Raw genomic sequence first — 27,459 nt, forward strand, 5'->3', positions numbered from 1 at the left:
TGCGGTCCAAAAAAGATGACCTCAGTCTTGCTCTCGTTGAGGTTGAGAAGGTTTTTGCTCAGCCAGGATTTTATCTCTGCTAAGCAGTCCATCAGCTGCTGTAATGAGTGTGTGACATTTGCTTTGAGAGGCAGATAGATCTGTACATCGTCGGCGTAGCAGTGGAAGGGAATGTTATGTTTAGTGAGAATTGAACCTAGGGGCAGTATGTACAGTAGAAAAAGGATGGGGCCCAGAATCGAGCCTTGGGGACTAAAAGGAGACGCATACAACAACAACATGACCAAAAGAGAAACAAACACACGTACAAATGAATGTAAAACCATCCTACAAAGATACAAAAAGAAAAAAATAGACGTATAAAAACCAAAGCAAAATAAGCTACTACCATCGCCTAATATTACCTTTTTTTGCTGATCTGCAGATGGCAGAAATGATGGCAAACATCAGCTGATGGCGATGTCAGACCGATGAATCGGGGCTCGATTGCGTTAAATAACTACAAACAGACACACAACGACTATAGATACATTTACACAAAAGTACTACAAAGATATTCAAAACTTGAATAGTGAGACCACTTCTAGTAATGGACCCAAGACTACACTGTAAAAAAAAAACTCGTAAAAAAAAACGGTCAAAGTACTGGCAGCAGCGGCTGCCAAACAAAAACCCTTAAATTAAAGTAAAATACTTTAACTGAAATAAAGTGAATAAGCCATTAATTTACGGGAATTGTCCTTAAAGATTTTACAGGAAAACACTGTAATTTTACAGATTTATCCTCTCTTTACAGTCAATAACCTTTAATAAAAGTACATTACTAATACTTTAACGTACAAATACTCTAATTTTACAGATTTATCCTCTCTTTTTACAGTCAATAACCTTTAATAAAAGTACATTACTAATACTTTAACGTACAAATACTCTAATTTTACAGATTTATCCTCTCTTTTTACAGTCAATAACCTTTAATAAAAGTACATTACTAATACTTTAACGTACAAATACTCTAATTTTACAGATTTATCCTCTCTTTTTACAGTCAATAACCTTTAATAAAAGTACATTACTAATACTTTAACGTGCAAATACTCTAATTTTACAGATTTATCCTCTCTTTTTACAGTCAATAACCTTTAATAAAAGTACATTACTAATACTTTAACGTACAAATACTCTAATTTTACAGATTTATCCTCTCTTTTTACAGTCAATAACCTTTAATAAAAGTACATTACTAATACTTTAACGTGCAAATACTCTAATTTTACAGATTTATCCTCTCTTTTTACAGTCAATAACCTTTAATAAAAGTACATTACTAATACTTTAACGTGCAAAAAACCTGTAAAAAAACGGTCAAATGACTGGCAGCAGCGGCTGCCAAACAAAAACCATAAAATTAAAGTAAAAATACTTTAACTCAAATAAAGTGCAAAAGCAATTAATATACAGAAATTGTCCTTAACGATTTTACAGGAAACTTTCCTCTCTTTTCAAAATCCATTGTCTTAAAATGTTACATTCAAATACCTTAAATAAAGTTCGGATGAGAAAAACTGTTTTTTACTTTTTTTTTTATTAGATTTGTATGATCAAACACTAAAATAAATACAGAACCTAAAGTTCTACAGGTAGAATACTGTTATTTTACAGCTTTTTCTAACATTTTCCAATCAAAGACATTCAATGAAAAGACATCACAAAATGTTCTGTCGGAAACAATTACAAAACTTAAAATATGAAAACTAATGAATACAGCATTTCATATTTAAACATCATACTTATAAACAGTAGAAACAAAAAGTAAGTTGAATTTTTTAAGAGTACTTTGAAACATTCTCAACTGAAAATAACAGAAATTACAAAATGGCAACATATGTTCACATTGTCCATTTGAAGGAGCAGTGTGCAGGATTTAGTACGTCTAACAATGGGGATGTAGGTTCCAACCAATGGATAACTTGTTCACTCACCCTCCTATCCCAAGTTTGTAGAATGTATATTGGCTGCAAAAAACTTGAGGCCCAATCATGTTTCCTCTGTCCATTCTGCGCTACTGTAGACGTGGCAGTGCAACCTAGAGGACAAAAAGATCAGAATCAGAAACAGGTTTTTCACACGTATGAGGAATTTCACTAGGTGTCGTACATACACATATAAATTAAAAAAATTAAATAAAAAAAAGTACACAGATAGCGAACTATATTAAGAACACTGTAATAAAAATATAGTAAGATAGCAATAAAATAAAGCAGTAATATACATCGAAATAGAATGCAATAAATTATAGAATATAAAATATGTGCAGTAAGCAATATTTAAACATTGCATTATTTACCATCCTGTGATCTCCATTATGTAATGCATAGAGTCTGCGTTGTGGATGAGGTAAAGTGTCAGTGGGGGGGCCTTGTTGAGGTGGCGAGAGGTTTTGGTCCTGGTGGCGAGAGGTTTTGGTCCTGATGGAGAGAGGTTTTGGTCCTGATGGAGAGAGGTTTTGGTCCTGATGGAGAGAGGTTCTGGTCCTGATGGAGAGAGGTTCTGGTCCTGATGGAGAGAGGTTTTGGTCCTGATGGAGAGAGGTTCTGGTCCTGATGGAGAGAGGTTCTGGTCCTGATGGAGAGAGGTTTTGGTCCTGATGGAGAGAGGTTCTGGTCCTGATGGAGAGAGGTTCTGGTCCTGATGGAGAGAGGTTCTGGTTCTGATGGAGAGAGGTTCTGGTCCTGGTCCTGATGGAGAGAGGTTCTGGTCCTGATGGAGAGAGGTTTTGGTCCTGATGGAGAGAGGTTTTGTTCCTGATGGAGAGAGGTTTTGTTCCTGATGGAGAGAGGTTCTAGTCCTGATGGAGAGAGGTTTTGGTCCTGATGGAGAGAGGTTCTGGTCCTGATGGAGAGAGGTTTTGGTCCTGATGGAGAGAGGTTTTGTTCCTGATGGAGAGAGGTTCTGGTCCTGATGGAGAGAGGTTCTGGTCCTGATGGAGAGAGGTTCTGGTCCTGATGGAGAGAGGTTTTGGTCCTGATGGAGAGAGGTTTTGTTCCTGATGGAGAGAGGTTCTGGTCCTGATGGAGAGAGGTTCTGGTCCTGATGGAGAGAGGTTTTGGTCCTGATGGAGCGCAGCCTCCTGCCAGAGGGGAGGGGGGTGAACAGTTTGTGTCCAGGGTGGGAGGGGTCGGCCACTATCTTTCCTGCCCGCCTCAGGGTCCTGGAGGCATGCAGGTCGTGGAGGGATGGCAGATTGCAGCCGATCACCTTCTCTGCAGAGCGGATGACACGCTGCAGCCTGCCCTTATCCTTGGCTGTGGCTGCAGCGTACCAGATGGTGATGGAGGAGGTGAGGATGGACTCCATGATGGAGGTGTAGAAGTTCACCATCATCGTCTTTGGCAGGTTGAATTTCTTCAGCTGCCTCAGGAAGAACATCCTCTGCTGGGCTTTTTTGATGAGGGAGCTGCTGTTCTGCTCCCATTTGAGGTCCTGGGCGATGATGGTGCCCAGGAAGCGGAAAGACTCCACAGCAGTGACTGGGGAGTCACACAGAGTGATGGGGGGGTCACACAGAGTGATGGTGAGCCACACAGAGTGATGGGGAGTCACACAGAGTGATGGGGAGTCACACAGAGTGATGGTGAGCCACACAGAGTGATGGGGGCGGGCGGGGCTGCGTTCTTCCTAAAGTCCACAACCATCTCCACTGTCTTGAGAGCGTTGAGCTCCAGGTGGTTTTCCCCACACCAGGTCACCAGATGGTCCATCTCACACCTGTAGGCAGACTCGTCCCCACCAGAGATGGGTCCGATGAGCGTGGTGTCGTCTGAACTTCAGGAGCTTGACAGACTGGTGACTGGAGGTGCAGCTGTTGGTGTACAGGGAGAAGAGCAGAGGGGAAAGAACGCAGCCTTGAGGGGAACCGGTGCTGATGGTCAGAGACGTGTTTCCCCAGCCTCACGTGCTGCTTCCTGTCAGACAGGAAGTCTGTGATCCACCTGCAGCTGGGAGAGCTTGTCCTGCAGCAGAGCTGGGATGATGGTGTTGAAGGCAGAGCTGAAGTCCACAAACAGGATCCTGGCGTAGGTTCCTGCTGCGTCCAGGTGCTGGAGGAGGAAGTGAAGTGATAACTATTAGTAAACCATAATGATGGATGTTATTATCAGCAGCTGCCAATAGATCCCCTAAATCTTGTACACACACACACACACACACACACACACACACACACACACACACACACACACACACACACACACACACACACACACACACACACACACACACACACACACACACACACCACACACACACACACACACACACACACACACACCACACACACACACACACACACACACACACACACACACACACACACACACACACACACACACACACACACACACACACACACACACACACCACACACACACACACACACACACACACACACACACAATTGAGAGCATCCCAAGGGCATTGATTATTTCATAAGTTTAGAAGGGGGGAACATAGTCTAACAACAGTTAGCTTTTGTTAATTTTACCTTGAGCCAAACTTGTGATACTTGTTTCTGAAATCCCTTTCTCTTAAAGTGAATAAAAAACAATGGAGCTTACCCTAAAACTAACCACTGGATTGCTTGTCTAACATGACCTAGTCCATGTTAGCGAAGTACAACTGGGATTTCGAGGGGGAAGATATGCTTGGTTGATTCTAATTTTTACTTTCTTACTTTTTGAATAAAAATCATGTTTGTATCACTACACTTCTAAGGGACAACATGGGTCAAACATTGCCCGTATTCTTTTGCTATGTTATTTCATGCATGGCTGAGTGTTTATTTACTATACATTTTCAAAAATAATTAATTTTAGCAGTGATTTGGACCAAGCATGTATGATGTAGTAATACAACAAGTATTTTAGTTCACACAGTGTGACATTAGCTAGTCATGTTAGCTTGTAATATATAGAGCAGAGCTAACTAGCAAGTTAGCCGAACGTTAGCGGTTAGCTGTTTATGCTATGCTAGCTGTTGGCTACTTAACATTAACAAACTGGATTCCGCTGTAAGAAAGCTGTGAAACTTTACATTAAACTTGGCGACAACACTGTGACACCCCGCTGCATGTTTATGTGTAATTCTCCCGTGTGGAGACGAGAGGTGGAGCGGCAGCACTGCAATAAGCTGTAAGCTAACGTTAGCAGCCACCTTGTTAAACCAGGTTTGGGCGCAACATCTTGCAAGAAACAGCATCTCAGGGCTTCTTAACATTTAACAACCTATTAATGATGCAAACTCAGCTAACTAGAAGAAGAAACGTAACCTTAAATACAAAATAAAACATTCACAAACTAAGGATTATCTAAATACATGTTTAACTCCATTACAGTTGCAGGACTCACCAGATCTCAAGTCTTCTGTTCTTTGTTGACGTCCCGATGCTCATATTTAACGTGTAGATGTAAAACGATCCCGATATTAATCCATTAATCCATAAACTCCTGCAGCTCCGAGCCGGAGCTGGAAAGGCGCCGGTGTGAAAGGGGCAGACAGCTGTAGCTCCGTCCGCAGGAGGAGAGGAGACCCGCTCTAACTGACGTGAAAGTTTCAAATGTGAACAACAGGCGCGGGCAGTTCTCATTGGCAGGTTTCTTCGATGACGTTTATATTAACCAATCAGGAGTGTTGTGGACTCATTCCAAACATGCCTGACTTGTCTGCCGTGTTATGGCTGAATTCCAATTCAAGTGCCGTAGTTCTGGCTGTCGGCCAGAATCCGAAAACCATGCACATTATACTGCATGAAAGACTAAGGCTTATTACCAGGTGTGCACATAACTTTTTGAGTGAGTTACTCAGATGAGTACCAGGAGACAGCGTTTGGTACTCACCCCACATGAAGCGTGGTGTTAATAAGTGCAGTCTTCCTCACTGTCCTCCTCAGTGTCTCCTTCACTGTCCTCTATTTACACTTCTTGCATGCTAGATGATGAAGATGCACCTCCCTGTCTCTTTGTAAGCCTCCAATTTGCTTTCTCCAAAACTTGTTGCCAAAACTGTGAAGTCCTTGCATTTCCTGAGGCCAAGTTGAAGGATCAAATACTAAGAAATTATCACATGACTTAAAGTCATATCTGATTTCAGAGGTGGGAAGTAACAAAGTACACTTATTCAAGTACTGTACTTAGGTACAATTTAAGATACTTGTAGTTTACTTGAGTATTTCTATTTTATGCTACTTTGTACTTCTACTCCACTACAGTTCAGAGGTAAATCATGTACTTTTCTTCCACTACATTTATTTAATACCTTTAGTTACTTTACAGATGTGGATGAATGATGTGAAAATATAATCAAGTGTTAAATCAGACTTTAGTTCCACCTGGAGTAAATCCACAAGCTACCCTGCAGTATACAAAGTCATTCAAACTAATTTTTAAACACTTTAATGATCAATAATTATAAAACATATCATATACATTATTATGAAATGGACCAATCTGCAAAATGACTACTTTTACTGTCGCTACTTTAACTAGATTTTGATGATAATACTTTTCTAATTTTACTTGAGTAACACTTCTTCCACCTCTGTCTGATTTCAAACTCTTCCATTAACAGCCTGAGTAAGTTTGCAGCTGTGTGTTTTACTCCACTTTGTTGTAAATAAAACTGCAGCAGCTTGACCACAGAGCGTGAACGTTGTGATCAGCTGATTTTGCGCAGTTCTCCAGTGTGTGCGCGGGGCACAGAATGTGCACAGGGGAGTCTCCCACCGCAGCCAGTTGACGTAGTTTTGGTACAATTCTGTTGTACACACCGACGTTAACAGCAGCTCCGTCTGTGCACACGGCGACCAACTCTGTCGTCCAGTGATCTAAGCCTCTGCCTCCTGTGAAGCTTCACAGGTCCGTCGGTTATGTCCTGCGCGGCACGGCCAGCACCCAGTTCAATCAGTCATAGAAAGTCTGAAGATTTTAGCAGGGAGCGAAACGGCAAAGTGGCTGCTTAATGTCTTTGTTTTTTTTGGACATGTCTAATAATTTACTCCACTGAGTATTGACAAGAAACATGTGTAGGCGAAATATGTGTTTTGTTTTGATGACCTATCAGGTACGCAAAGGCGCGTTGTGACACAAGTGACGTTACGCATTTCAGATTGTTGCCGCGCATGCGTACCTGCGTACCAGTTATGTGCACCCCTGCTTATTACTGTATATTGACCAATGGGAAAAAAAACACAGCAACAGAACACATCAATAAAACAAGGACAACTGTGACTTATTGTTGAGTAAATAACAGTGTGTGTTTTAAACCTGGGTCCTCCCTGCAGAGATTTCTCCACTTTCTAAGATTTTTATTTTTTTTAATGATATTGTCAACTGTAGATGTTTACAATATAGTAAGTTAGGAATTTAATGAAAACATATTTATTTACTTTTGTTTCAACATTGGATATTTTGTGTTTGTGGTGGATTCAATCGAATATTGAGAAAATGATTTATGTAAAAATGTTTTACTTTACATTTATTTAGTTTGACGCTTTTTTTTACAGTTTTATGTTTACCTTAAAATTACAAAGAAATATCTTAAAGTCTTATAATAGTAATACACTTTTATATTACGAGTTACATATTTAATTACAGATAATACTTTTTATTTTACGTACATCTGCATGTATTTTCTGAAAGTGCAAAAATACTGTAAATATTATATAGTAAATTTACTGTAAAAAAAAATGAAATAATCGTTATTTGTTGTTATTGTCAAAATACTTAAAATAATGTTTTGGATTGTTAATTTATAGTTAATATCTGTCATTTTACAGGATTTTGCAAGTTATTTAAAAAAACATGATAATTACTATAAAAATTTACAGTTATTTCCTGTAAAATTACGATCTTTTTTTACAGTGTACTACACTACTTCAAAGTGACCTCAAAATGAATCAAGACATCCCTTCACTCTACTAAACAGAGTGCATCCTTTGTGTATATTTCCATCAACACATCAACCTGTACTGTATGTTGTATTTCTTTGTGTTTATGTGTATCAATCTGTTTCATACTACAGAGCGAGCTGCATGCTGTTATCTGTGCTGGGTTTAACATCCCATCAGCCTCCTGTCAGCTGCTGGTTCAAACCCTCTGGTGGCTGCTCACACAAACTGCTCAGGGCAAACTGCACACAGCCTGACATCACAAACTGTACCCATAAACACTTTTAGGATCCACATCCAAGAACCAGGGGCCTTTCTCATTTCACTAATTTCCCCTCCTCAACTCCTCAAATCCTCGGTCCTCCGGTAGTTGTTTTGCATGGGCCCCTGGCCGGCTCTGGGCCCCAGTGCGTTGCACCGGCTGGACCGGCTGGACCGGCTGTACCGGCGATTGTTACGCCACTGATGTTGAGTGAAGCTAACATGAACTGCTGTATATTAGGGACAGTAACAAGAACAATGTGTCACTCATTCAACACTTTTAACTACCATACATTATTTTTCTGTATTTGCAGTTTTATTTGGTAGCAACTAAAGCAGGTACAAACCTGCATTGATTTAAAGAAACCTGCTCCTTCTGCTGCACGTCGAGGACTTCTGTTCTTGGAATAAAATAACCCAACATTACACTTTAGGGTGTAACATGAAGGGATGAAGAGATGAAGGGATGTAAGGATGGAGGAATGAAGAGATGAAGGGATGAAGAGATGAAGGGATGAAGAGATGAAGAGATGAAGGGATGGAGAGATGAAGGGATGAAGAGATGAAGGGATGAAGGGATGCAGAGATGAAGAGATGAAGGGATGTGGGTATTGATGAGGCAGGAAGGGGAATGGATGAATGAATAGGAAAGGTGGGTTGTGGGGTTAGAGGTCAGCTGGAGGTGAAGCTGCTCCTGAACACAAGTGTACTAATAACATAAATATACACATACAGTAAATGTTTATTACTCAGGTCATGGTTTAAGTTTGTTGAGGACTAGACTATTTTGAGACAAGTTTATCATTTCTTAAGAGGTGAGAGAGAGTTCCACAATGTTGGCCTGTGTGAACGGACCCCACTGAAGCAGCTTGTTGCCCCCCCCCCCATCACGTCCATTCATCAAATATGTGTTATATGTGAATCTGAAAGTTACTAGTACTTACAGCTGTCTGATAATGGACTGCAGTCAAGTATGAAATAGTTTCTTCTAAAATGTTATAAATTATAACTTTAAAGTAAAATACCTCTAAACTGAACTTCAGTTCTTAAAGGGGACCTATCATGCAAAATGCACTTTAGTACGTCTTTTCTACATGAATATGTGTCCCCGGTGTTCCAGGGAACTCACCAAGTGTCAGAAAACACAACCCTCTCTATTTTCCTCCATACCCAAATCTCTAAAAAAGGGGCTGCAACGGATCTGATAAAAACTGATCCAGATTTGAACACTGTCCTGACGTCAGGACGGTGGCGCTACGGCTATTGGGCCAACTCCACCAATCAGGAGGAGACAGCCACGGCCATTGCCGTTCGAAAGCGCTGGAGACGCTGTAGTACATATGCCAGGCCTGTAGGTGGTGCTGTTCTCACTGAATCAGCCCTTGCTAAAACAGAGCTAGAAATGGTCAAATTGAGCAAAATGAGGCATGGCTAAAATGCATGATCTGTTTGGTATTTTGAAAAAAAAAAAGTATAAATATGCCTTATATAGGTATGGTCCTACACTATATTGTTATAATATAGCATGATAGGTCTACTTTAAGTAAATGGAGTAAAAGTTACTTTGCAGCGAGAAGTTAAAGTTCAGAAACATTTGAGGCGTAACAACATTTATTTATTGTTAAAAGATCCATTCAGACTTGTTTACTGACTTTCCTGCTCTGCTGACTTTGGCTGTAGATTTTATTGTACAGTGGTTGCATATTCTTCATACCAAGACACAACCATGCACGTCACAGGTGTGATCCGGTCCGTCTTGTTTTTGTGTTTTCAGCACTTTGATGCCACGTCTTCAGATAAAGGTGAACAGTTGATCAGAGACAGCATTTCTCTCTTTCTCTCTGAAGGAGAATAAACAATCTCAGGTTTTTCTCAACAAACAGCAGAATCTCTGGTGAGTTTCCTACAAATCTCGAACACACTGAATACTTCTGTTAGAACCACAATCTGATTTAAAGAAATCTCAAGGCAGGACTACTCTTTAAGGCAAAACGTCACATTTAATGCATTGAATTTGTCTTTTTAACTTGTATGTTTTTTGATTGGATATTGTTACGGGTCAATGTTCTGTATTCTTTACCTGCTTGGGGACTACGGACATGAATTGGCATTTTATACAGATGGTCATTAATTGTCCCTATCAAATAAATAAACAAGATACGTTTTTTCTAAGCTCTGTTATGACATATCTAGTTGTTACAGATATCATACTTCTCTCTGAAATCTTTACTTGTGGTGATATTACTTTGATATTATGTCAACAATACTTTTGATAACTCTCTCCTTATTTCCAGTGGTGCAGGGTTTTTGATCAATGTCGTAGAACAAAATGTAAAATAAGGAAGTGCCAAAATGCTGAATCATTTGCTGGTTTTAGAACTCATTCCTGCGCCACCTTTTGGCATATACTGTCTGATATTCAAGAAGACGTTCACCTTGTTCTTATATAAAGTAACAGAAACTTAGACGGTGAGGAGGATCAGACAACTTGTACTTTACTTTGGTGGAAAAAGTATTCAGAGTCTTTACTTCAGTAAACGTACCAATACGATTAATGTCAAAGACTCCTTTCACAAGTAAATGCATTTTAAACCAAACTTACTCTCACTTTTAGAATATCAAAAGTAAGGGGGCTAATTTAGAAGGAAAATTGATTTCATATGTGCTCTATTATAATATATGACATTGTTGATTGTTAATATTGTTGTAACAATTAGCATTTTACTTCAGTTACTTACTGCATATTGTAATCTACAGATACAATCTGCTCCTCTTTGTGGAATGCAGTAAAGCCTGTTCTCTTCCTTCCTGCTCTCAAACAGAGCCAGCTACACCCTCTCAAGGTATGTGATGGTTCCCTCCCTTTTATATCTTCAGGTATGAACAACAACATGCTGGTACATGCAGAGGCTGCTTCCTCCTTCACTGCATTAAGTGAAGCAGAGCAGGAGGAGACTTGCTGTCTGTCAGACTAACTCTACCAAAGATGGACGACTTGCTGTTGTTGCCCATATAAGCTGTGGACAGCCGGCAGTCAGGGCGTTGAATCGATGTCAGACGCCACGCATGTTAACCTGGTTAACTCGTTGTTCTGGTCATTGTGTATGGAGTCATGTGTTTATCATTAGACTGGGCCAACACTTTCCCTTTGACCCTGCTCAGAGAGCTTTATGCTGATGTCCCTGCAGTAAGTGCTGTTTTGGCTGTTTGGTCCTTAATTATTTAACCACTAGATTCAGTGAGGTTTAGTGTGCTTAATATTAATCCAATATAACTCTAAGTGGTCCTCTTTTGCACCCATCTTGGCTCTGTGTTTATTTGTTCATTAGAAGGTTCATTTGTTTGAATCCATTTACTTGTGTTGCTTCCCTTTCCCCAATGAGATGAGTCGTTGTTAGAGAGTCCTGGTTCTTGGATGTGGATCCTAAAAGTGTTTTGTGGGTATTGTTTGTGATCTCAGGCTGTATCCTTCTGGACAAAAATCTCTCTAACTTTTTTGTAAAAGTCCTCCTTATCTTCTTGTATTTTCAAAAGTCTAGCTTGTTGTTTGCGTGTACAGTCTCTGCGTAGAATCACCGTAGGAAAAGGAACCTGTGGGCTCACGTGCGCCCCTTGTAGTGAGTACTGTCGGCCTCACCTTCTGTCTTTTGACTGTGATTTTATGACACATCAGCAAGACTAAATATGTCACAGTGACACACATACATTACATACATTAGTTAGACTATGGAGAGTCAGGACGCATAGTAAAGTCTCTGTAAACATTATCTGCAATCCGAGGTGAGGCTCAGCATCTCTCACCGTATAGGAACAGAAAATACTCCATTAGAGCGATTTTTACTATAAAATGATCGAAATGATTGGAATCTTACAGAAAATACATTTATAGCACAGACCAGTGGAACAATATTTATATTGTTTCATTTTATTGTTATTTGTATTTTTAATTTTCATGAAGATAGGTGAGGCACTGATCCACCTGCCTCACCTGCCTCACCTGACCGCACGTCCCTAATCATGGGTACAGTTTGTGATGTCAGGCTGTGTGCAGTTTGCCCTGAGCAGTTTGTGTGAGCAGCCACCAGAGGGCAGCATGGTGCAGGTTTGAACCAGCAGCTGACAGGAGGCTGATGGGATGTTAAACCCAGCACAGATAACAGCATGCAGCTCGCTCTGTAGTATGAAACAGATTGATACACATAAACACAAAGAAATACAACATACAGTACAGGTTGATGTGTTGATGGAAATATACACAAAGGATGCACTCTGTTTAGTAGAGTGAAGGGATGTCTTGATTCATTTTGAGGTCACTTTCAAGTAGTGTAGTAGTCTTGGGTCCATTTCTAGAAGTGGTCTCACTATTCAAGTTTTGAATATCTTTGTAGTACTTTTGTGTAAATGTATGTATAGTCGTTGTGTGTCTGTTTGTAGTTATTTTAAGTTCATCGCCATCAGCTGATGTGCAAAAAAGGTGATATTTGGCGATGGTAATAGCTGATGTCAAAATGTTTTTGCTGGGCCATGTGAATTGCCCACATTGCCAACGTTGAGATTAGGGCTGGGCAGTGGCGGTTCTAGAACATTTTACATGGGTGGCAAAGGGGGGGCAAGAGGTCATGCCAGGGTGGCATGGGAGGGCCGACAGTACGTGGTATTTTATACTGTATAACCTATTTATTGTTAAATCATGCCCTAACACAAGTGTTCTTGATGCACAAGAGAAACAAGGTGTTCAGACAAACAAACTAACATATATATAAAACAGCAGAAAATACTCATGATACCCTAGAACTCTGTTTACTGTGAGTACAGTCAAAGTACTTAGTTATAATGAAGTACACACATGACATCACCCATCTCTTCAGAGAGCTAGAGGTGAGCTGTGCAGCAACACATTTCAATATGTGTCAATACTAAGAGCTTCTAGATTGTTCTGCTGTGATGGAAGATGTGAGGAGAATAAGAACATACCATGAGGTCCAGCTGGAGTCTCCTCTGCCTCCTGACCCCTGCCTCTGGCCCTCTTTCTGACACTTCATCTTTATTCAACAACTCCCTGATAGTCCAATGGCGACGCTTGGTCAGGGTACTACGGCGTGCAGTTGTGACGCGCCGAGGCTCCTTCAGCTTCATAAACGGACGCAAAGAGCTTTCAACTGATTGCAATGTATTCCCATCGGCGGCAGCATTTGACGCTCAGGGAAGCACCACATCGGTCCATGTCGGCGGCAGTTAAAGGCAATGTGAGCGTCCATTCCCATTGGATAACGGAGGATTTTACACCCGGCAGCAAGTATTCTCCTTACTGTCGATTGATTTGACAGTGATATCTGCACTACTCATCAACTCAGAAACACCAGATTATCCTTGTTAATTACACAACATTGATTGGTTTAAATTGTGTGCAATGCTTTTGTGTTTTTCCCCTTCGATTCGGAGAAACAAATATTTTTTCGGAGTTTTCAGAAGACACTACACTACCCATAATCCTCAGCTATCGGACTACACCATGCGCTTTGCTTGACAACCCTCGTGATTAGTCCTCAAGCTCTGTGATTGGATGTTGGAGTGGCAGTGCGCAAAGTTTACGCCGAGCCTCAAACAGCACTTTGAAATGGAATGAAACCCATCGACGGCACACTATCCAAAACAGGACTCGAACGTGTCCTACCCCAACGCAAGGGGGGCGGCCCTTAGCGTACATTTTCAACTTTCCGGGATGTCCATAGGCTTCTTGAGATCGCGAGCGAATGCTTCCCGCCGCGGGCCATTCTCTGCTGAAGCATACGTTGCTCCATTGCATTAAAAACATTATGCTCTCTATATATTGTCTTTATTATGCTTTAAACAGTGTCTCGGGCTTTGGCTATAGGGCGGCTCAAAGTATTTTGTCCGGCCGTTGTGAAGACTGCTTTGTTGATTGTCCTTGTTTTGTTTTAAATAAAGCATTTTCAATCCAGGCACGCCAAACATGTGACGTCATATGATGCGTCGCACAGGGAGCATGGAGGGAGACCACCGTTATTATTATTATATATCTTCCTGAGACCCACTGCATCCGTCTGCCATAAACACTATGGAAACCTACATGTTAGTTTCGGCCCATAGTGGACTCCATTTTGTGTTGTGTAAAATGGGGGGGAATTAAAAGTTTGCAAATCCCCATGTCCTCCTCAGAGGACAATCATAAAAACATTTAGTTTTAGGTCAAATAATATTTAAAATGATATAAATTATCATATTTGTGTATGTGCCCCTGCCATTCCTCCAGAAGGTTGCAACATTGATGATAAATAAATGACAAATAAAGCTTTGCCAGTTTATAACCGATGAAACATGATGGTATCAGAATAATCACTTACATGTGATGTATAGGATGCTACACAGGTCACTAAAGATAAAGTGTCAGGAGAAATAAGCAAGATACAGGATCTGTTTAACAGTAAATAGAAGTTCACATTTTTAATGTAAATAAAATAGAAGTTGTACATGTAAATTAACATTATCAATATAAAATAAAGTGTCAGTTGTATCAAGACTATATAATAACAGTAATAACAATAATATAAAATAAACTGGTGAGCATCTTGTCCTCCGTTTCCTGGGCCTTGGTGAACAGCACCATCTGATCCCCGTGCATCCACTCTTTCACCACGGCACGCCGGTCCTCCAACGCCTGGGCGGTGTCAAAGAAATTCACATCCCGTGCCCGCTTTCCTAAGAGGGGAAAATAAGCAAGATACAAGATCTGTTTAGTCGCCATGTAGTTTTACAACATACTAGGAATGTGTTTACTAGTCAACATTGGACAGGGTGCAGGCCGGGACAAGACAGTGTACACAATGCAGGTGTATAGTAGAAGATAATATAGGAGCAAATAGCATAAAATATATATATATATATATACACACACACACACTGAGTGTGTGTGTGTGTGTGTGTGTGTGTGTGTGTGTGTGTGTGTGTGTGTGTGTGTGTGTGTGTGTGTGTGTGTAGCTGCCGCTCAAAGTGCCCTTCTTTATTGTTTTGTATTTTTGAAGAGTGCTTCATGTATGCTTGAACTTTGTTTAATTTTGTTGAGGCAAGTTTTCTTACCGGAAGTCATGTGACCTCTAGCCCGGATGTTTACAATGTTTGTGAGAGAGTAAAAAGGCGCGAACATTTGTAAATGCCGGTCTAGACGAATACGTTTTCACGCTGTTTCATAATTGTACCAAGAAGGAAATAAACGTGATTGTGAACATCAGTTCGATGCGTGACGTTCTTTCAAGACAAAGTTACAGTGTGTGTACCTTTGCGTTTGGTTGCTGGTAAGGGGGACGACCAAGCGCTGTGATCTAGAAGGCAAAGCTCGCTTGTTTCCAATCCCGAGAGTTGATTTTCCTCGCCTGAAACAGACGATTAGTGCCATGAGTTAGTGAAGCAAATTACAGAAACACTGCACAGTTATTCACAAGTCAAAACGTTTTCATAGCAGCCGAGAATATCTAGCTAGCTCGATGTTATTAGCTAGCTCGGGGCCGGTGTTAGCCAGTTCAGCCTAGCATGGCTAGCTTGATCTACTGAGCAAATAAAAGTACATCTGAGACCATTCTTGTGCAGATTAAAACCCCAGTGCATGTAGTTGATTCGTCGTCATCGTTGGCCACTGAATCCGCCGTTTGAGCGGCCTCCCACACCATTGTGCCCGAATCGAAGGTCGATGCTGTCCGGGAGAAAAGATCTGTGGCCTAGCAGAGCATCCAAGCGCTCGTACCATTTACTGGTCTTCCGGTCGTTACCACTCTTGTTATTATAGTCTTTAATTTGTTTGTAGTCCTGCCTGAGTTTCTTTATTTTTAGCCGGTATGCCGTGGCGCTGTTCACGATTCCCAGGTCGAGTGAAAGCTACTGAACTGGCTTCAGTAGCATTCCCTGGGTCGCGTCCTCGGCGTAGATCTCCAGAAGCGCCGACACCTCCTCATCATTCCACCGCTCCGATGATTTCTTGATGCTTGCCATAACTGCTTTCAAAAACAAACTACTCTCCGTCGGTGCGCTGGGTTTTTGTAGCGAGGAAAAACAATGGCGGCTCTACAAAACATTTCACAGTTGTACGGGGCGTGGTTTGCAATTCGCCCAGCCAATCAGCACTGGGGCACTTTTTTCCCACAGGATAGTACGATCTCTCAGCGGGCACTAAACATGGGGGTAAAAGTTCCCGAGATTAAGTGCTCTTTTTGGTGTGAACGCGACATAAAGGGTACTAACGGAACTAAACGCGAAAAGTACGGTGAAAAGTACTCCGGTGTGAACGCGGCTAATGCATACTTTTTCCGAAATAAGATCCCATGGAGGAACCCGGAAGTTTGACGGATATTACCCACAATCCTCTGTAGCAACCATAGACTGTATAAAACAATTAAATAATACATTATTCCGAGTGTGCTTGCTTTTCTCTTTGAAAGTCATCACATAACGGCATTGTAATACACGTTTCGGCTGCATTAAATATGACATATCTGCCGTAGTTAACTCTATGTATAGAGCCCTGATGACAAGACTTCTAGACAAACAGGAACTGCCGCCAAAACTGAAAACTTGACGTGGATCTTAAATATATAAGCAATTAAACAACATCTTACATTTCTTTTCACACAATACGTCTCCTTGCAGTATCAACACTAATTCGGCTGACTTTTATATTTGATCCAATTGGTAGATAGGCTGTATTTACACCATAACGGTGGACTGCTGACAGAAAGGGACACCTACTGGTTAAAGCACGTTATTGCATTTTATAATTGTATTATTAGATATTAATAGGAGGATGTATGTATCATACTCTTATAAGATGTATGTAGATAGTATAAGAAATGTGCAGAATATGACAATGTAATGGTGGAGGTACACACATATTGATAGATGTCTTGTAATGCACTGTTGAGGAACCTGCAACCCAAGTTTTTCATTCATTGCATAACTACACCGTAGTTGTGTATAATATGATATGTCAATAAACCTTAGAAAATCTTGAAATCTTGAAAGGGATGTGCAAAATAGTCAACACAAGGCAATTCAAAGTGTTTTACAAAAAATAAAGACATTAACCTGTTAAGCACCAAGCCTGTTTTTCATGTTTCAGGCTCGAAAATGACATGCCCAAAACAAATGACTACAACTTAACTTCTAAAAGGGTTATATGAATAATTTCTTTTATCAAAGCAAGGTTACATCTGTGAGTTGGATGTAGAAGTGTCAGAATCAATATAGATGTTTTTTATTTTAAAGAAAATTCAGATTTTACATAGTAAAAAACTGTAAATTATAGTGTCCGTCCAACAATTCTTTTTTACTTATAGTGAAAACTACCCTTGGATGATGGGTTAGTAGACTAAAAGCTTTAGGAATCCAAAGTACAACATATAATAAGTACCCTGTATCAAGATTGATGCAAAACAAGTGACATTTGACCTTTTTAGAGAGATTTAGCCAAAACCACTCCACCTCTGAGGTGATTTGGGTGAAAATGTTTTTTTTTCCATATCTCTGGCCCCCCTTGCTCGATTTTGATGGTTGACACCTCTTTCTTACCGTTAGAGCCAATAGAATCGAAGGGGGAGGCCCCCACACACACTCATTGTGAAGAGAAAAGGTGGGGGCTGCGCGCATGTAAATGTAAAGCAGAGTGGAGCTACATTCTAGCTCTGGCATTTGGAAACAAAAAAGCAGTTTTATTGCTTATGGATTATCAGAAATCATTTCAAAGAGGACACAGACACATTAGATTAACCTATGGATTAACTTCAGCATCGTTTTTTTATCGTTTTAATGCCATTGAAGACCAGTTTTGACCAAGGTAAGCCATGTTAGCTACTTAGCTCCACATGTTATGATGTACGCTTTCGTTTATAGCGTCGCAAATGTTTATCACTGAGTGTTGAGGTGGGCACCCCTAGATTCAGTGTCTCCAGGACACCAAAAACGAGTGGTTGGTTGTGCATCTAGGATAAGTAATAAGGGAGTTATTGTGAGTTTAAGTGCCGTTTTAGGTTAAATCTTTTCGCTCGTGGCTAATTCAGAGGCTGAGTGCTAGCATTGTGGGTTTTTTTTTAATTTTTTTTTTAAAAAGATCAGTTAGCTGAGTTTCTTCCCGTTACATGGATATAAAACATTCATAGTTTTATTAAATATTAAGATTCCTTAGACGTTGTTTCCTGCAAATGACGCGTTTATCCGCCCGGTACCGGGGGGGGCCGTGCGTAACAGGTTAAGAAAAAGGCATTTTAAAACAGTCATTAAAAAGCAACACAATCTACCTGCATTGCATTACTCTAAACGTGTAATAACGTGCTTTAACCAGTAGGAGGTGCGGGTTAAAAAGCTGTCAAGTTTACAGTGTTAACAAAATAAAATATACTGCTGTTTCTGGTTTAGTTTACGACGGATATATTCTGTTATTGTTTTGATATTTGTAACACAAAAGCGATGTAAAAACCCCACAGCAACACAGAAAAGATGGTCTTAACATGACCCAGCGGTCTAGTAGTTAATAAAAAATAATAATATCAAAACAAATGATTACTACTAACTTTATTTTGAAATTAAAACAGAACGGTAAAAGAATAGTTTCCGGTCTATTCTGAGGCCCGATCTCTGTAGATAAATAAAGAACTACGACAGATGTGTATTTTTTTCATATAGAATGCAGTTGGAGGTCAACCAATCACAGAGCTTAAGGACTAATCGCGGGGTTTGTCGAGCAAAGCCGAACGATAGCTGAGGATTCTGGGTAGTGTAGTGTCTTCTGCCATCCTAAACTCCGAAAAAATATTTGTTTCTCCGAATCAAAGGGGAAAAATACAAAAGCATTGTACGAAATTTAAACCAATCAATGTTGTGTAATTAACAAGGATAATCTGGTGTTTTTGAGTTGATGAGTAGTGCAGATATCGCTGAAAAATAAATCGACAGTAAGGAGAATAGTTACTTCCGGGTGTACAATCCTCCGTTATCCAATGGGAATGGACGCTCACATTGCCTTTAACTGCCGCCGACATGGACCGATGCGGTGCTTCCCTGAGCGTCAAATACCGCCGCCGATGGGAATACATTGCAATCAGTTGAAAGCTCTTTGCGTCCGTTTATGAAGCTGAAGGACACTCGGCGCGTCACAACTGCCCGCCACGGGACCCTGACCAAGCGTCACTATTGGACTATCAGGGAGTGAGACTGTGTTGCTTTATTCCTCACATACATTTCTTCTTGTTCACTAATGTCTTCATCTCCTCCTGGATTCCTCCTGCTCGGACCCTCCTGGTCTCTTCAGTGAACTGAAGAGACTACTTGTGAAAAGTACTGGTACAAATGGTTGTCTAGGGCCATGTAGCTAATAATTAGCATAGCCTTTAATAAATATAAAATCAGAAAGTATTTATCAAACGCACACAGACAGCTGTGTTTAGATCCAGTTTGACGGTAAAGGATGTATCCTGGTTTAATTGATCTGGCCTCATTGCTATGATGTGTAATTTACGTGGATTTAATAGTACCGCATAGTTAAGCAAATAAAGTGATCGATATGTAGTATTTTGTAACGTGACGCCCCAAACAGCGACCGTCTCTTTAACGCTATCGATTCAAACGGCAGCGTTTTATTAATATTTTGTTTCAAGCTCTCATCTTTAGTAAAAACTAAACTAGTGGAAGGGGAAATGCTCCCAGGGGAATCTGATCCACCTTCAGGCGCTGGGACAGCTCTCCGGTCTGTGAACGCCGCTCCGCAGTTTGCAGGGCCGTAGCTACGTTTTTAACGAGCCTAAAATTATATTTAAAATTATTCACTTTGAATTCATGAACTGCTTGTTTCGTTGCTTGAGAGGCTTGTGGACATAGTGTAGGTTTGTTTCTACAAGTACAGTTTTAGGGACACAAAAGTTAGGAGGGCAGCTGGGGGGGCAAGGCTCTACAGTGTGCAGCTGCCCCCCCTTGCCCCCCCGTAGATCCGCCCCTGGGGCTGGGCAATATACCAATATTCCTCAAAGGCTAAAGGGTTCAAAGATTAAATGGTTTTATCGAGATATGCACAACAGTTGTAGTGTAGTTTAAACAATACAAATCTAAGACCCAGGCTCCTCGAACAGTGCAACTTGGTATAAACTTGAGACAAAAAGTCTAATCAAACTGAAAGTGAAACAATTGATTATGCAAATTGTGCAAATCACAGCACTATTATAATGAAATAGGTAGATGTGATTCATAAATGGAGTTTATTTGAATGAAATATGTCTTATTATCATTAAAAGTGACGTGTTATAATGGATTATGATGGACGTAATGAAAAACTAGAATATTTTTCATAAAAATTCACAATTTGTTTTGCACTAAAATGGAAAAAATAACAACAAACAAACAAACATGAAAACATATTAACATCAGTGTCGGCATCGGCCCAATTGTTAATCCAATCGTCTGTCATTTTAGTGGCTTTGTATCAATTTGTAAACTTTTTGTGTTTCTTTGTTGAGTAGAAAGGTCTAATTGAAATGTGAGCATGGTTGGACATGATATAACCAAATCATTGAAGTTAACTAACGAGCTGTTGTTGATTCTTTTCAATTCATTCAGAGCGATGACCTCTAAAGGCAGCGGGACGATGGAGGTGGCGGCGCTCGGACGGCCTTTCGGTCTTGGGATGTTGTACGACTGCCGCAAAGACTCTCTCGTCCCTGGTGAGGAAAAAACATCACCTGTAAAAAAAGAACAACAACATTTTCTTTTTGCCCCCACAAGGAAACACACAGATACAAAGTTATGAATCAGTTATTCCAGATGTCTTGTTGATAGCATGGATTAGATTTGTGTGTTGTTGCAGAGTTGGAGGAAGCAGGTTTGGACTAGCTTGTTTATGTGAGGCTCAAGTTCAGATTCTGGTCAAAGATCACAGGTTTCCTGAGTAGGGTTTGACGTTGGGGGGCCAGGGTTCTGATGCAGGATTTAGAGACACAGTTAACAGGAACACTAAGAAAGACCTCTGTTTGTCTGAATTTAGATCAAGAAGGTTAAGTGACATCCATACAAGCAGTAATGGAGAGTGCTAATATTACCCAATCATTTTGTCTAACTGCAGAGTAAATCTGCGTGTCGTCAGCGTAACAGTGGTGAGAGTCAGGGAACTATACAGGAAGCACCACTGAGGGAATCCTCATCTCTGTTTCAGTATAGATAAGAGACAGAGACCGGAGAGAAAGTTAGAAGTTGGAGCTCGACAAAGGATTCTTTAAAAACACAGAGAAAGACAGGCCCCAAATCTCTTCAAAGATCTCGTATACTCCAGACGTTGATGAGAAGTGACCATCTTAGCTTTTGACCACCTGTACAGTAGAAGCCCAGATCCAACTGTTTCCTGCTGCACACGAAGGCATTTGATGTATATCTTGTTAAATGACTGTCCCTTAAAGTTAGTGTGTATTAAGGAGCTCGATTCTTTCTTCTTATTTTGCAGGAATGACTTTGTGGGACCGTGAGGACCTTAAAAAACATACTGGAGAAAGACCACAGAACTATAATAATTTTGATTTAGTTGCATCTGAATCAATTGCGGACAAATCTTCAGCACTAAATGTTGAAGCATCACTGAAGGCAAGTTTCTTGGGTGGACTGGTAGAGGTTAGTGGATCAGCCAAATACCTGAACGATACTAAGACTTCCACAAATCAGGCCAGAGTAACACTGAATTACAAAACTACCACAAAGTTCCACGAACTGTCCATGAATCATCTTGGAAGAGACAATGTGATACATCAGTCTGTCTTTGATAAAGGAATAGCCACACATGTAGTCACAGGTATCCTTTATGGCGCACAAGCCTTCTTTGTCTTTGACCGTGAGGTGTCTGTCAACGAGAACCATCAAGACATTCAGGGCAACTTGAAGGTGATGATCAAGAACATTCCCTGCCTTTCAATAGAGGGTGAAGGCTCGCTGAAAATGGAAGACAAGGACAAAGCAAACGTTGAGAGGTTCTCCTGCAGATTCTTTGGAGACTATTTCATCCAGAAACCTCCAACATCCTTTCAGGAGGCAGTAGAGGTGTACCAAAGTCTGCCAAAGCTGCTGGGAGCCAACGGGGAAAACGCAGTACCAGTGAAGGTCTGGCTGTTGCCTCTGACATTTTTAGATTCTACTGCCGCTAAACTTGTCCGTCAGATAAGTATAGGATTAGTTGAAGAATGTCAGAGTGTCCTGGAGGACTTCAGTGACCTGGAAATGAGGTTCAATGATGCACTGAGAACCCAAACTGCACAGCAGTTCCCACAGATTGGGAAAAAACTCAAAACCTTTAAACAGAAGTGCTCTCAGTTCAAACTGGAATTCCAACAAACTCTGGCAGAGAAACTTCCATCAATCCGAGGAGGAGGAGAAGAAGAAGCTGTGCTCACAGAGATCCTGAGGAAGACATGTTCTTCTCCTTTCAACAGCAAGGACCTGAACGAGTGGATGGACTGGAAGGAGAGAGAAATATACACCGTGATGTCTCTGACCAACATGATGACAAACACCAAGATCATCTCATCTCAAACAGACCTGTTCAAAGAAAGTTTCAAAGCAGAGCAGGCTGTGTGTTTTGTCTTCACCTCGCTGGGAAGTGATGAACCGTACCTCTCAACTTTATCAAACTACCTTCAACAAACACCCAAACCAGACGACGCTCAAGATCCCCCCCCTCCAGATCAATGGTACAACTCAAGAGAAGAAATGGAAGCAATGCGGCACAAAGCAAAGCTCTTCAGTGATTTTGCAGAGGCCAACAAGGAGAACAAGAACATCACATTCCTGACGGTGGGTTTAACAAACGAGACACAGAGAGGTGCCAGCATCTACCTTTATACAGACGGCCTTTCTGACAATGAGAACTTTGAGCCGCCTTCAAAGCCTGCAACAGTAACAGGAAGTGATATAAACCACAACAGTGTGACGCTGAGGATTTCTCCACCCAGATTTGGAGCAGAGGACATCACCTCCTACTCTGTTGAGTACTGTGTCAGAGGAGAGGACGACTGGAAACAAAAGACAGCATCCGAAGCTGAAGAAGTCACAGTGAGCGACCTGAGTGCCAGGCCAGCCAATGAAGATGGAGGCTTTGATCTGAAGTGCCTGAAAATGGGTGCAAGAAGCATGGAGAACATATTTGTTAATTTTGATAAGACAACAACCAAAAGCTTGACAAAGAAAGTCCTCAGAGAAAGAAAGCAGCCCGAAAATGTGCAAAAGCAGGTTAAAGTAGGGTTAGCCAAGCTGCGTCTTAACACAGAGTACATGTTCAGATGCAGGGCAGAGACACCAGTAGGTGCCGGGCCAGCCAATGAAGTCAGTGGATCCATTCAAACCTTACCCTGCAGCCCTCCTGGAAAACTCCACGTTGAATCTACCTCACGTGAGATATCAGTCAGCTGGGAGAAACCTGCTGAGCTCGGACAAGATGTCCATGTTTTGAGCTACATCGTGGAGTACGCCAAACAAGACCAACAGGTGAAAGAGGAAGATCTCCACTGGGAGCAAATGATGGCAGGAGCTGAGAAGGTGATCATTTCAGGACTTCAGCCAGAGACAGAATACGCTGTCAGGGTCAGGTGTGATTGTGGTGCAGCTGGAAGAAGCAAAGAAAGCATCGCTGTTAATGTCCGCACAACAAAACCTGCACATCTTAAAGAATTCCTCATAAGTAAAAGCAAAAGGATCAATTCTGAATCTCCCTCAGTTTACAAACTGCCTCTGACAGAAGAAGACATGCACGTCAAAGGATGCCGGAGGTACAACTTTGGCGAAGAAAGCACGAGGCAAAATCGCACAATAATGCTTCTCGGAGCAACTGGATCTGGAAAGTCCACTCTGATCAATGGGTTCATCAACTACATCGTTGGTGTAGAGTGGAAGGACGATTTCAGATTCAAGTTAGTTCACGAGGATCAGTCGAGATCTCAAGCTGAGAGCCAGACCTCTGAAGTCACTGTGTACAACATCAACCACCAAGAGGGCTTTAAAATCAATTACTCTCTGACCATTGTGGATACTCCAGGTTTTGGAGATTCAAGAGGAATAGAAAGAGACAAAGAGATCACAGAACAGATTCGTAATCTCTTCTCTTCAGAGCGTGGCGTCAGTGAAATTGACGCAGTGTGTTTTGTAGCTCAGGCTGCTTTAGCTCGGCTCACAGCAACACAGAAGTATGGGTTTGATTCTGTGCTCTCAATCTTTGGCAAAGATGTGGCAGAAAACCTCCAGGTTCTGGTGACATGCTCAGACGGCCAACGCCCACCAGTTCTAGAGGCGATCAATGCTTCACGTGTCCCTTGTCGTAAAACAGAAGACGGGCTGCCAGTTCACTTCAAATTCAATAATTCTGCATTGTTTGCACAGAACCAATCATCTGCTGCTGCTGACTCGAGTGGGGATGAGGAAGATGGAGGCTTTGATCAGATGTTCTGGGAACTGGGGGCAAAAAGCATGGAGAGGTTCTTTGTTGCTACTGATAAGCTAACAACCAAAAGCTTGACAATGACAAAGGAAGTCCTCAGAGAAAGAAATCAGCTCCAGATCTCAATTGAAAATGTGCAGAAGCAGGTTAAAGTAGGGTTAGCCAAGCTTGAGGAGATAAAAGAGACAACTGAACAGGTTAAACTGCATGAAGCAGAGATCAGCAGAAATGAGAAATTTGAGATTGAAGTAGTCGTCATGAAGCCTTTTAAAGTAGATATATCTGGCACTGGAACCTTCATCACCAACTGTCAGGTGTGTCATGTCACCTGTCACTATCCATGTCCATATGCCAATGATGGAGATAAAAGAAAGTGTAAAGCAATGGGACCAGATGGAAACTGTACTCAGTGTCCAGGCAGATGTCATTGGAGTAAACATTATAACCAGAAGTACAGATGGGAGTATAGGGAGGTTACAGAAAAGCATACAGTGAAGGAGCTGAAAGAAAAGTACCTGAAGGCCTCAAAGGCTAAGGGAACTGTTCAGGAAGTGACCCCACTCCATCACACTGGAGTGAGGGAGATAATGATGAGGTCTGCCAAGTGTCTGAACAGACTAGGAGAGATCGCACTGAAGCCAAAGCCTCTCTCCACTCCAGAGTACATTGACCTGCTCATTGAGGGAGAGAAATCTGAAGCCAAGCCAGGCTGGAAGCAACGAGTCGAGTACCTGATGGAGATGAGAGGACAAGAAGAGCTCATGGGTAAAGCAAGGAGAGGAGAACACCTGCTTTAAAGTGAAGAATCTTAAACTGAAGGCAACATCAAGACCAGCTCCAACTGAGACCAAGACAAGAGCTGAACATGATATCAAAGAAGAGACGTGTAAATACACAATTAAACAAGACAGGATAGTGAGTGATACTGATCAAGAGTCCTTGATGGCCAACACAACCAAGTGACCATGACACAAATGTTCATGGGACATGTATGTTTTTTATTCTGTACTTCAAGTAATCGTGCTTGAACAGTTTTTTTATCATGAAGGATTACATTTTTCAAAGCAAGATGGTTGGTCTTGAAGAAATGCTGAAGGAGCAGCCGAGAGAAGCTCCTCCAGAGTCCACAGTGATCACAAATCCTTTGGATCAAACCCAAACCAAGACCAAACAGATGGCAGCAAGACCAAGAGGAGATCTATCAACAAACTGGAAGACGTCTGTGTTTTTATATCTGAGATGATCTCACCAACCCTGGGACCCATCTACTTCCTGTTTGGCATGTGTGTTGCTATGGACCAGGGGGAGGTGCTGCCCCGTGTGAGGCTGTTTGGATCAGCGGTTCTGTAGGAATATGAGAGAACCCGGTCCACCCAGCGCTGAGGTGGAATGCAGTTCAAAGTGAAATGTTGGACTCTTTACTTCACCACTCTACTCTTTACTCTTCTGCATCGGGTACCTTTACATTTATTACTATAGCTTCATTTTGATTATACTTTTACACACTTTCACCTGTGTGACATTTTGAATGCAGGACTTCTACTTGTAACAGTATCTATACAATGTGGTATTATAACTTTAACCAAAGTAAAGTATCTGAATACTTCTTCCGTCACTGATACAACACATGAAGTCCAAATAGACCCGCACTCAGAGCTCTAGTGTTAATCAATGAATTACAAAGCTTTATTGTTCTCCTGCACAAACATCTCCCTGCAGGAGCAATCTGCATGTTCTGTTTGACAGGAAGTAACATGTACCATGTGCATGAAATGTGGAAGTGTGATTGTTTTGTGCAGAAATCATTAACGTCCTGACACCATCACCACCAATGGAAAAGATGAAACCTGCAAGTTTATAAAAAGTGATGTTTATTTTCTATTATGATCATTTACAAATATCAGATTATTGCTAAATGTTTTTTTCTGCTCTTCATGTTATTTCCTTTGAGATGTGTAACTCTACGTGAGTTTTGTTAATGATGGATTGTATTGCTGAGTGTCCTGAAATGATACGGTGGCTCCTGCTGGATGATGGAGACCTTTCTAAACGTTAAACAATAACTCAGACTAATGGAAAGTTTATTTTAATCAGAACAACAGATATGAGAATAAGGAGATTAAAGAAGATCTATCAACAGCTGAAGGGAAAAAGTATAACTTTTAAATATTGTATTTTTCACATAAAGTTTGAATTTATTTCCATTGTAATCGTTTTACTGTGTTGTTGTTTTAACCGGGTTATCAACTTCCTGCTTAGTTTAACATTCTTACTATTAGTTTAATATTCTTTGAGTTTTAAAAACATTATACCTGATACTGATGTGTATTGATTATCATTTACTGACAGAAGGAGAAATCATTCATTAACAATAAATAAATGTCATTTTGTCTCAAATGTTTCTGGCCTTCTTTATCTCCTCGTTTCAAAGTCTCTAAAACATCTACCCAAATACTGAAGTTCAGTTTAGAGGTACTTGTACTTTACTTGAGTATTTCCATGTTACTTTATATGTTACCTCTCCAAGTTAGATTTCAGAGAATCACTAAATCTCCATGTAATCACTAAAGAAGAACATGAGTAGACTGATTGCAGAGTCATTCAAATGAGCAGAACATAATGTTAACCTCCAATAGTGTGTCTGACCCTGCAGTGTAAACGCTCCCTCACTTTAGATCTGAGAATGTATTGAAGGGTAGCCCCTTGAGATGGAGCATCTCATCTTCGAGGGGTCCTGAAACATAAACACACACATTATAATAAATAAATCTGGTTTAAAGATCTCCTATCGTGCTGT

At 41.0% G+C, this 27,459-nt stretch overlaps 1 protein-coding gene across 3 annotated transcripts; it reads left to right on the plus strand.

Moving 5' to 3' along the window:
• Positions 1-9,999: 9,999 nt before the first annotated feature.
• LOC117498816 lies at positions 10,000-26,861 on the plus strand. Of its 3 annotated transcripts, none has more exons than XM_034150959.1 (4): positions 10,000-10,097; positions 10,961-11,046; positions 20,804-20,916; positions 21,690-26,861. In XM_034150959.1, exons 3-4 carry the CDS (start codon positions 20,817-20,819, stop codon positions 25,457-25,459), a joined length of 3,870 nt encoding a protein of 1,289 aa, XP_034006850.1. In that variant the 5' UTR covers positions 10,000-10,097; positions 10,961-11,046; positions 20,804-20,816; the 3' UTR covers positions 25,460-26,861. The 3 variants fall into 3 exon arrangements, with proteins under 3 accessions (XP_034006850.1, XP_034006851.1, XP_034006852.1); XM_034150960.1 differs by having other exon boundaries at positions 20,813-20,916; XM_034150961.1 differs by lacking the exon at positions 10,961-11,046 and having other exon boundaries at positions 10,076-10,097.
• The last annotated feature ends 598 nt before the right edge of the window (positions 26,862-27,459 follow it).

This window comes from Trematomus bernacchii, unplaced genomic scaffold (assembly GCF_902827165.1).
Source record: "Trematomus bernacchii unplaced genomic scaffold, fTreBer1.1, whole genome shotgun sequence".
Taxonomy (NCBI): Eukaryota; Metazoa; Chordata; class Actinopteri; order Perciformes; family Nototheniidae; genus Trematomus; species Trematomus bernacchii.

Coding starts and splice junctions, on each gene's coding strand:
- LOC117498816 (XM_034150959.1), top strand. CDS start 20,817: ATGACCTCTAAAGGCAGCGGGACGATGGAGGTGGCGGCGCTCGGACGG. Junction 20,917..21,689: donor CAAAGACTCTCTCGTCCCTG/GTGAGGAAAAAA, acceptor CTTATTTTGCAG/GAATGACTTTGTGGGACCGT.